The sequence below is a fragment of the Temnothorax americanus genome, unplaced genomic scaffold (assembly GCF_048541705.1).
Source record: "Temnothorax americanus isolate GAGA-0224 unplaced genomic scaffold, ASM4854170v1 Scaffold2, whole genome shotgun sequence".
Taxonomy (NCBI): domain Eukaryota; kingdom Metazoa; phylum Arthropoda; class Insecta; order Hymenoptera; family Formicidae; genus Temnothorax; species Temnothorax americanus.
The window spans coordinates 6,634,136-6,646,249 of NW_027509338.1; the positions used below are offsets into that span (position 1 = coordinate 6,634,136).

The window sequence follows — 12,114 nt, forward strand, 5'->3', positions numbered from 1 at the left end:
TTTCTGCATTACCACACGGCCGCTAACTCAATTGGTATGCGACTGCGCGAGCCCGCCAGATGCACGACCGCCGTTGAGGTCAGTGTGCGGTGCGTTGTCTAGCCGAGTTTCAACCGAGTATGCGTGCTGTATCGTGAAAAAAAAAAAGAGAAAAATATATACGCGCGCGCTTCCCGCCCGCAAATCTCGGAAAATCAATATCGATTCCACCGATCCTTTGGGACCGAAAATTACGCGAGATACGCGAGATTTTCATTAAAACTTTGTCGGATTTATCAGAACGTGCGGGAAGATAAAGAAGACGAACATAATCGAGGCCGTTGAACGCAAAACAAGATGAAACATACGTGGGTGAGAAAAGAGGGGAAAGGCTTAAGTGGTTTTCTCCCCTTAATTCGATATTTATCTTCCCCTACCCGGGGAGAATCTGCAAAAATCAAGCTGGTTGCTGCGCTGGGGTCTTCAATTATCCTTTATAGGCGGTACGAAGTGAGTACTGACGAGGTGCCCGGACGGTCGAAGAAAATGCAAGGCAAGAACCGGCTCGAGAGATGGTAGACCCCCTACCGGTTTTACTTGGTCCCCCTGTGTAGTAGCTTATTCAAACCCGCAGCCCCTCTCTGACCCCCCTCTCCCACCGCTCTTCCGTCCCACGTTGAGTAGTCACGAGAGGAGAACCCTCTCCTTAATTGCAGCGGGGCGACCGGAAAAAAATGCTCGATGGCTTCTGGGTTCTACTTTATTGCGCGCTGAGTCGCGCATACAGCTCGGAACATAAAATTAAATGTCACGCGCGGAAAAGTGCAACGGGGGCCCCGATCGCGTCCTATATTTAGCGCCTGTCGCGCGCGAAACGTTATCGCTCTTGGCTGATCTGAGCTGAAACCGATCGGGAATTCAGCTCCGATGGATCTCAGCGGCTGGGCGCATAATGCGACACATCGCATACAATTATCAAGGACTGTAAATTTCAAAAATTAGTCTCACTAGTTCTAGAATTAAGATATTAAGCATCTTGGACAATCCTTATAATACAATAATTGTAGAATAACTATTGTTTGTAGAATAACTCTAATATATAATAATTATTTTAATTCGTTATAATAATAGAAACATGTTTAACATTTTATCTCTCTTTTTTACCACGTCATACATTGATAATGCCTGTATTCTTTTGTTATCGCGCTGTTCCCGCGTTCCGTTCAACTTTGTACTTGCATTCGTTATTCAAATATGAAAATTAAGAGCAAAAAGAAAATTTTTTAAGTATATCTGAACGCTGCGGATTTTGAAAAAAGTAAGAATAATTGTAAAAATGTATATCATTGAGAAAGATGATTTTGTCCGCAGACGGTCAAGCAAGTCGAAGCTTAAATTAGGACGCTATGGATGTTATCTAACGATGGAAGACAACGAAGGAGCAGATAAGAAGACGGCGAAGACAGAGGAATCTTACGACGAGCTGGAAGCTCGCGAAAGAGGCAAGGAGAAGGACGTGATGAAGTGCAGAAAAAGACGGAAGAGAGTAGATGGCGAGAGAAAGAGAGAGAGAGAGAGAGAGAGAGAGAGAGAGAGAGAGAGAGAGAGAGAGAGAGAGAGAGAGAGAGAGAGAGAGAGAGAGAGAGAGAGAAAGAGAGAGAGAGAGGGAGAAGCTGCGAGGAGTGAAGAAGAAGACAAAGACGCGAAATGAAGCACGGGGGAATCGTCTCGGGGGCCGTACCACGGCTACCACGGACCTCTGGCATTCCCGATCATTATTCCACGGGTTTGCCAAGGGAGAGGAGGCCGGCTTGTCCTTGGCACGGAAGGCAAGGTTAATCCCACTGCATCTCGGAAGCGTGGTGATCTACCGATCGACGAGTCGATTTTGCGAACGCGCGCACATTTCGCCACCGAATTACGCGTGTTCGGTATCACCTCAAGATGTGATTTATTTTACCGCAAAAAGAGACGAGACGGGAACTAACTTCTTAATATTATTTTTTGTAGGTGAGAGTAATTTCGTTTGGATTTTGCCGTATCTCTTTAAGAACTCGTGCTAAGCGACATACCTTGTGCGCGAAATTATCTTCTTTCTCCTGGTCCCTCTTCAAAGCGCTTCTTAAGTTGTCGAAGTCGCTCGTTGTCCTAAAAGTCGTGCTGTAGTTGTTGCTGAGCACCTCGGCAGGTGGCTTATAATCGCGATATCCGGTAGGTGAGGGTGTCTTCTCGAGGGGTCGTTCCACGGTGGCGGGCGTGAGGCCTCCGGAAACGACATTCGTGACGGTGGAAGAGCGATCGTCGTCCATTTCGAATACGTCGTCGCTCATGCTATCCTCGGCCGTCAGAATCTGCGAATAATAACGCAAAATCACCTTTAAACATTTCTGAAAGTGTCAACGTAACCGATATCATATATATATTTTTTGTGACCAATCATTTTAAATAAATTAAAATTATTTTTAATTTCAAAAATTTTTTAATTATTTAAACTTATTTGTAAAAATATATATATATATATATATATATATATATATGGTTTAGGTTACAGAGAAAATCATTAATGTGCCATCCAAAATTAACTAACGTAGATGACCTTAAGAAATAAGAATAACATTTAGCTGCTCAAATTCCAAGTATACAACTCTCGTGGAAGTCGAAACGGGCAGTCGAGAAAAAAATCATCACATATTTTAATATAATCTCAAACTCTTTGATCGTTTTCGACTGTCATATCGGTCGCGAAGAAATCGCTCGCGGTATTTCTACCCTTGCAATAACTTTCCGCGGAACGAGTGCCGCTTGTCGCATTATCGAAGCCTACCGGAGAAAACCAGTTCGGCGGATGCTCTCCGTAAATGCCATTGCCGCGCAGCGAATGCTGAAATAACTGTCCTTCGATCGACCGACATCTCCATCTTCGAGGAACGTGCCGTAACGCCACGGCCTTGTGTAGTACTTAAAGCCAATTGGTAACTAGTCCCCGACAGTCCCAATATAGTGCCTAGATCGCTGCATGGTCGCGTGTAATCATAAAGTGACACGAGGAAGGTATACCTGGATCTTTATGAAGTTGCAAATGCGCGACGATTAACTCGCGTGGTCATCGCGAATATCGCACGGACTCAATTACATCAGGCTAAAATTGTCATAAGGACTCTCAACACATATAGCGAAGCGTTTGACGCTTTATTCGAAGCATGATAACGTAAAAAACTTGTCACGTAAACATGTCCGTGACGTTTCCGTCCCGACGTCGTGTGACGTCGTGACGTCGACGGCGTCGTCTCTTGAAATTGAAAGGCTAGCGTGGAATCGATAAATTTACACGGCGGAAGGCGATTGGCATACATGATTTATGGCACTGTTCCCCACGAAGAGGCACCGAAGAAGTCCGATATAATCTCCCGGGTAGCCAGCTCCCCGCTGAATATTTTAGCGGGCATATATACGCTCCACGAAGGTTACTTTAGCGACGTCTGACTACTTCGACTCTTCACGTCGCGCGCCTTAATGGCCTTTATCGATAGCACGTACAAATGATAGCGTAGCGGCAGATTACTATTATCGTCGTTGCATTAGCTTTTATATCTCGATTATTAAAATTAGAAATTTAATATCTCGGGACTATACTTTATATCGGAGTATATTTTATGTGTGGAAAGATATTTTACATGAAAGTATATATTTTTTGTCATTCTCTTTATGTGATATAGAAATATCACAAATTTTTTATTATATATTTGCATACCTATATATAATTTTTCCCCTATTTTTTTATCTTTCTTTTTTGCTTTCGATATGTAAAATGATATCAGATTTGTAGAACTATATGCTGATCTCAAGATTTGAATTAATTTACACTATAGTTACAGCATGTTATGATGGAACATAGTGACAGAGGTGTCATGGTAATGAATACGCACATTGTTCCGAAGTCGCTTCCCTTCCGAACTAATTGCCCTCTGTTTCACTTTACCCCATAGATCGCCCCGCATTAATCCCTTCTCTGAGAATGTCATGTGACATGCGACCTTGATTACACGAAATCAATTCAAATATTAATGTCAAATAGACTTGCTTTTATCGTGTATATAATATAGGCTAACATATGAGAGGGAAACATATAACTTACATAAATAAAATAAAATACTTATCAATTCTCTATAGTATTAGAATGGACGCTTTTGTGCGCACAAATATTGACACAACTTCTGGAAAAGCAGTTCTGCTAATGGATGACCGAAATACGAAATAGTCTGTTTCAGTGTGTGTAAAAGGCAAGAATCGATGAAGCAAAAAAAAAAAGAGATGAAAATTACAGCTTTAAAAATGTACTATTGATCGAGCCAGATGCTTAATCGATGGTGACCTGCGTACGACTACCGGACTCTTGGGATACTTGTTGCACCGGTTCTCCACGCTCATTACTCAACTGACGGTTGCCCATATACCGGTGATAAAGTCGGCAGCGATAATTGGGTTGCGAAAGCACCGTCGCGATACCACGACACCTCGCGTGGTCGATCGATTCTCCCAAGAATAAACCCACAAGTCACTCATGAAATGGATCAAATGTTTTAAAATTTTCATACAAGTTTTTGATACCGCAAAAAGAAAAAAGAAAGAACGTAGTACAAAATAAATTTTTATAATTCGTATATTATAAAAAAAGTCTAAATAAAATAATGGGCTCTTAATAAATGTCTTATAACTTTCGAAACACTTGATCAATCACACGAGTTACTGTACATTAAATAAAGATGTACTTACATTAAGGGACGCCGAAGCGGGAACGGTAACTATAGATGGACCGTCACCATCACCAGCACCACCTCTCATCGTGCTCTTCTAAGTGCGAATATCGTCTCTCATTGGATAACTGCGAACAGCAAAATGACGCCATCCGTTAGTATGGTCTATTTAATCAATAAATAAAAATGAACAGTATATTATAAGAAATTTTTATGTAGAATCATGTAACTTAAAAAGAAATATTCTTCTCTTTCCCCAATGTTTTAAAAATAAAATATAGCTACTACAGAGTAAATATTTACAGTACATAATTACTACAGTAAATATTTCAAACATTTTAACACGTTAAAAAGAGATCGGATTTTATCTCTCAATCTCTTCATCCTCTTTTCCGCGAGAAGTCTATACAATACAAAGGCGTTATCGCACTTCTAGGCGACTGATTCTAGTTCGAGTGTAAATTCTATCTCGAAGGGTGCGAGTTTGCTTCGCACTGTCGAGATCAAAGTTCGACTAGAGATATATAGGCACCGTAGCGGAGTGATCGCGTCAATTCTAATCCCGATCAAGGAAAATCGAGGAACTGTATTCCGCGAGGTACTCCACTCCGCCCGATGAGTAATTCTTCATTCAATTTCAACCCTCCTTCGACTTACAGTCACGCAAACACGCGCGGATTTTCACGCAACATCAAAATAAGCGTTCGTGAGATCATCTCTCTATCTCTCTTCTTATCGGCGCTCCCATCGATACGTGCATCTCTCTTTCGGGAGCACAGCTTCTTCTCTCGCTTCTTCTCTCTTCCTCCTTCTCTCCCCTCATCAGCGCATTTTACAGCCTAACGCGCTCTACACTTCGTCCGCTCGTCCTGCCATCCCGCTCTCTCCCTCCCTCAACACGTGCGCTTTCTCATCGTCCTGTTCGCCCCAGCCATCTTCAACATGCAATCACGCACGCATCATCTTCACTTCAGACATTCAAACATGCATACACACACACGCCGCACATAAAACGTCCCGCATGACGTTCTATCCCTCTCAGGTGCACACACTTACCCTAACTACATTCGAGTGTCGTTCGTCACACGCCCGACAACAGGACCACTCTTCCGTTCTTTCTCGCTCGCTCTCTCAGCCGCAGCATCTTCACGCTCAGTTTCATCGTTTGTCTCCCGCGTCCTCTCGCTCTCGCTCTCGCGCCACGACGGGTCTTCGTCCTCTTTGTCACGCGCACGATCAGAGGGACCGGCGTGCCGTTCATCTCTGTCACGCGCTCTCTCTCTCTATCTCTCGACGTGGCCCACCCACCGCAATAAGTTCCACCCGCCCACGTTACCTTTCACACACTTCTCGCCGGCCGATCATCCGTTGCAGATCGGGAAGCAGGCGATTCGCTTATCTCATCGGCCGATCTTTCGGCGACCGACCGATCGGCCGACCGTCCGATCCGAAAAAATGAGACAAAGGGGCATTTTTTTTCTTCGGATATATTACCGCCGCGATATCTAGTAGTAATTACGCACGCGTAAATTCGCAAATTATTATACATCTCGAAACGCGAGAGCTATTTACCATACACTCCAAAATCGATATTTTTTAAATAAATTCTCTTTTTAAATCCTTTTTCTCAAAAATGCGGAGCAACTAAGATCAGAACAAAAAGTGTCTCTTCCAATAGAATGCTTCGTTGAGTTTCTAGGGAAATTATTTGTCCTTGAAGTCAATCCTCGGTACGCTTTCTCGGTCTCCTGGTTTCTTCTCCGATTTTCACGGCCAGTCGAGCGAAACGTATACTCATGGTCGGAAACATTACTAGAATCAGTATGCTCGAAAAACAAAGGATGTCATTATCTTAATCGATAAAGTTATCAATTTGTAAAGGCGCTTAACGCAAGATGGATTTCATTGAATTGGATTGTTGATTAAGTGTTTACTCAATCAACACACAGCGATCGAAGAAACCAAATGCTTCATATATTTAACAATTTTAGTAAATATGGTTCACCAACAAGTACAATATTTTTATTATCCATTTTATGTCCTAAGAAAATATCGGAGAATACATATATTGAAATATTTATTAAAGTTCGCGCAAAAGAATGTGTTAAGTGATCCAAGAGAACTTCAGAAGTTTTTTAAAAATATCACGTTTAATCTATAGTACACCGTAATCCTTTAACCTAATTAAAGGTATAGAACTATTTATGGAAAAAATCATTGTTATAAAAACTAAAAAAATTTCAAACTCTCTTAGATTCCTCCTAAACAGTTAAACGCTACGTATAAATGTTTCGATATTTTTGGTAACATTTGATAAAATGATCTCCAGAGCAGATCTCGTATTTCCTCAATCAATTTCCGCGTTGGCAAAAACGCCACGCATAAATACTAACCGTACACTCCGGTTTCGCGGAATCGCACCGGCGATTCCGTATCTCGCGCTACGAAATCACGTCGAGAATTTGATTGCACGACGCTCGCGCTGGTCTTAATGAGCGCGAGCCTCCGATCGAGTAAAGGCCATCGGGGTCCGGCGGATCATTCGGGTCCTCGCGCGCACCATAAAAGTTCTCTCTATATTTAGCCACGGCTTCGTATATGTTCTCCACCTACATCGCTGCCCCTCTCGTTTGTTTTACGAGTCCGTGCCGCGTTTTCATTATGTTTACACGCGTCGCGAAATTGTCGCGCGACGCAAATTACTAGGTCAGTTTATTGATCGTCGCGTTAAATGATTGCACAATGACCGCTTGTCCAAATATCTCGGAGATTCTTTCTTCGACGCACGATCGTGGTCGTGACGTCATGGCGTCTCAGATATTGATTTATCCACGGGTACGATTCGCCACGTGTGTGTCGTGTAGGTTATCGCGATCGGGGGTACGAAATTAACGACGGCGTGTAACATCTCTGGGAACGAGAGATCGCATCGAGTCCTATTGTTGTCGTCATTTCGAAGTCACGTCTACGACCTCGGCGCAGCGCACCCGCGACCGGCGCTTTCTAATCTGCATCTGCAATACGACCGTGAATCGCGGCTTTTAACTACAGATTCTCTGCCGGTGTAATAAATTATTTCACGTTCCTCTATCTATGCGCTATGCCGAGACTATGCAGTCCGGTTACCAGCCCGTAGGGAGATTTCTCTGCGATCGATCGTCTTTAGAACTGCGATTGGCGCAGCCAGGAAGTAGGTAATCGGAATCGCTACGATGTGATCGTCACGAGCGAAGATCACTTTCCGGTATTTACATGCATCTCAAAGAGGCTTCAACGCATTAATTTTATTGCACTAATTTTATCCATGTAATTTTTTATTTATTTTAAATTCAAATCGAGAGAAATAAAACTACGTTGTAACGAACGGAAACTCGGTCAAGCGCCTGAGCTGCAGTTATGAATGCTCAACTACTTGTTACACTTTTCGCTGCACATGCGCGTTATCGGAAACTACCACAATTACAAAAGGTAACGTGTGATATACTTTCTTGTTTTGTTGCTTCCTTTTGTCCTCTATTTTTATGGGTGGCAATATAATGACTTGGACAACTTCAATATACGTCCAATTAAAAGCATCAGAACGAGAAAATAAAAATTGCCTAAAAACGTACGTTAAGCTATAGAATATTAAATCAAATATAAAAAGTTACATATATTAAATATCATAAATTAAGCTCGCTCGACCTTCGTTATTTCTACATTATTGCCAGGAGATGTATACCGCGTGAGCATAGGCGGTGACTTTGAAACAGCGCTTCGATATTGATTAAATGCCATTACGAAAGTCTACGTCCGTCCCTATGCGTGCCGTTCCATCGACAGCAGCGAAGCCAAGGTCGCGTATTAACATTACGAACTTCTATTTCCAGTATTACGTGCGTGCACACGATAGCATTGCGGGGCAAACACAGCCGAAGATTAAATCTCGCCTGAACTAACGCTATCGCGCGGAATGCATCTCTTCGCCGGATATTTCTGTCAAGGAATTACCCCGAAGTCGCTATCGGATACCATCAACTGTGCGCCGATTCTTATACGCCTGATGACATCGATCACAGAGATATATATATATATATGTATTCGCATTTACAGCATAAGCTCACTCGTGCGCGATGTAACGTCATTCGGGATAATCGTTCGTTCGCGACACCGGAATATCTCTCAGCGACGAGAAAGAAGAGAGCGTAATAGTTATTTGTGTAACAAGTGCGGAAAGACGAAAATTCACGCACGTGTTACACACCCTATTTTATATTAATATACAAGTGCGTGGAAAGTGGTCTATCACGCGCGCGTCGCGCGCGGAATGGGCCACTTTCCACGCACGTGTGACATAAAGCCCCTTGCAGAATGCCAGGCAACAGGCAATAGAAACAGGGAATAGAAATAAGAAATCATGTATAAATTCAGAATAAACAGTGGTGACACAGGCAATAGACACAGAGTTTCCGTCACGTTGGAAATTATGTGCCTAAAATTGCCTGATGCCATAACCAATCATAATATTCGAATTTTTTAGGTTGTAATTAACGATTTTTTGGTTATTTCCTGTTCCTATTGCCTATTGCCTAGCATTGTGCAAGGGCCTTAAAATCGTCAAAAGTGACAGCTGCTTATCGCACGGAGAGCAAGGAGGGCGCACCAAGAAGCTCAATGGGAGAAACGCGAAGAATGACGTCACATGCTTCAGTCATTCTGTAATTATCCTAATTGACCCTACCTCTGGTGGATCGCGCTCCTACTGGCGCGCGCTGTCGGAATTCGCTGCGGCAACGCGCACGTATGTACCTCCCAATTGGAAATCGCACGTTGACACACCTACGAGAATAGAGAGTCTCTCCTCTCACCGGAGAGCCTGCGCTCGGGCTTAACCGAGAGAGCCTCGCTTCACCCGCGTCACTTCCCCGCGATAACGCTACTCCGTTCTGGCCGATAACGTGGCGGTGACGTAACAACGGAGAGAGACACTCACCTGCCAACCAACGTGCGGTAGGTCGACCCACTTTTCCCATGAACGACCGACGAACGGCAAACGAAATACGGGAGTCTCCGCGCTCCCTCGTGTTCCCTTATCGATCTCGCCGCGTATTTACATCGTCCCGCTGCCCTCGGCCGAATAAAATCTCATCCCGAGGACCCGAGTGATTGAACACGGTGCACGGTGTCACGTCGGCGCGATGGTTCGCGACACCCCAGGAGGACAAGGGTGATTTCCTCCACCCTTTGAGACTTAGGGGCAAGTCTCGTCGCGACGGTGTTCGTCGTTGTCACGTGACAACACACAGGTCTGACCGACGCACACTCGCGGCAGTCACGGTCGTCGCGCAGCTGTCTGACGGCCGGCAGCGCAACGGAATGAGGTGGAGCGCGACGATTGTGTGTATACGTGTATACGGGCCGCGTAACGCGAGGGCGATGTGAGTTTCCGCGAGACGGGAGACGTTATCCCCGCGGAGTGCAAGGAGCGTGAAAGACGATGAGAACACGCTCGCGCTCGCGCGCGATCCCTGATGCGTGTTTACTTGTGTGCATTAAAAGGAGAGAAACGAGGGCGCACGCAAGCGCAGCCCGCAGCGTCATCGTCGTTGTGCTCCGTTGTTGTCGACTCGTTACTCGTTACCTCGACTCGATATCGCGCACGTCTCCTCTCTTTCCTTTCGTTTTCTGTCTCTCTCTTACACGCGCGACCACCGTTACGTCACCGTGTACATGTTGCGTCACCGAATGCGTGCGCGCACGTGGTCAGACGCGTACGTTCGACATATGTATATGACAATTCCGCGTGATCCAAACTTGCATATAATAGAATACGCGAGATGTATTGAGATCCAATTGAAAATCGAAAAGTTAGTTTTTTCTTTATTTAAATTAAATTTTTTTCCGGAGAATTGAAGAAGAAATAACAAGTGCGGAAAACATAATTAAAAGAAACAGACCTAGAAGATCGATTCTTGGCAATATGATGATGCAATCAAGAGTAAAGAGAATGCCAAAAAGTAAATTCACTTGTTGATAGCACTCTTATCGTGACATAGAGCTTTTTCGATAGATCATTATTTTCCGCAAATCTTTCTTTTTTTATTTCTATCCATATAAATTGAGCTATTTGCTTCTTTGTCGAACACAATGGCACCTATAAATAAAATTTCATAATGTGACTAATAACAAGAGAGAAAGATAAATAATCTAGCAAGAAAATTTAACACTTAAAGAAAATAAGCGTTTCACGAAAATAATTTAGCAATTAATCCTATTTTTTAATTATTTACTAAATAAAGCTTATAATTTTTTCTTAAAAAAATAGGAAAAATATTTGCATTTTTCCGAGTGCATTGATTCGCATGGATCAAACTTACGAACGACTGCGAACATCCCGCGTTAATTTAATACCGTTTCATCATGAATTATGTATATAGCTACTGATGAGACTAACCATCCTGTAGTTTTCCAAAGCTATCTTAGAGTCAGACAAGTAGCCTGTAGTTTTATCTTCATTATTATTTAGGGAGTTCTTCAGATCTCGATAGAATTTGCGAAACATTTTTAAAAACCATTATCAGACAATATCGATACGGTGTAAAACAGAGAAAAGACATTGTAAATATAAAAATTGGTTTCAATTATTTATAAATTTCCATTGCAAAAACCGTAGTGAATTCTACGGTTATATTTTTGCACTATTAAAAAGTAGACGACAAAGAAATAAATAATCTCAGATTCACGTGAAATTGGGCCTAGTCGAGACGAAATACTTTTCAAGCGTTTTTTTATTCAAGCAGAATGGAAAACTCGTAAAATGGAAAAATATATTTAGTTTTACAAATTTATATTGACTTTATAAATTAAATGCCCCTTCGAGAGACAAGCAGAGCCATCGTCATCCCCCGCGAGCTTTTTCGCAAGTCAACCCTTACGTACTCGCGGCCGATAAAATCGCGCTCTTGCCAGAAATTACCAACCCCTCAGCCCCGAAATAGGGGTAGCCCGAGGAGGAGGGTGGTGAGTCAGCCGCGGAGGGTGGGTTTGACGAATAATTTGCTTGCGCGGGGCTTTCTGTGCTTTGGAGGCTCGCCACAGGATGGCGACGCTTCTCCGGCACGGCAGAAAACGCTTTCGACCCCCTGCGAGGACCAAGGACGAATCGGCCAATCGGCGGTGGTAGAAACGAGGGCCGAGCCCGTAGTTTCTAGAATTCAACGACGGCACGCCCGCCATTTTCGGCCATTCCTCCCAATCGCCGTTCGACACGGCGCGTTCCTCACTCTCGCGACAACGACGTCGATGTTACGTTACGCAACTCGGCAGATACATTATGCAGACGCACAGCTGCGCAACGATTGCATGATGCAAACACTGCAGGCAGGCAGGCGAGCGGACAAAC

The 12,114-nt window shown here is 43.6% G+C and overlaps 1 protein-coding gene across 8 annotated transcripts in view; it reads right to left on the minus strand.

Annotated features, from left to right (window-relative positions):
• LOC143896978 (ras-related protein Rab-37) overlaps positions 1-12,114 on the minus strand; it is a 175,039-nt gene that overhangs the window by 59,913 nt on the left and 103,012 nt on the right. For 4 of the 8 annotated variants that reach the window (XM_077405215.1, XM_077405213.1, XM_077405214.1 and 1 more), the window contains 2 exons: positions 4,753-4,861; positions 2,052-2,330 (listed from right to left, as the gene is read on the minus strand). In XM_077405215.1, coding sequence (XP_077261341.1) covers positions 2,052-2,330; positions 4,753-4,821 — 348 coding nt within the window. In that variant the 5' untranslated portion in view covers positions 4,822-4,861. The other 4 variants (XM_077405210.1, XM_077405217.1, XM_077405211.1 and 1 more) reach the window with 4 other exon arrangements.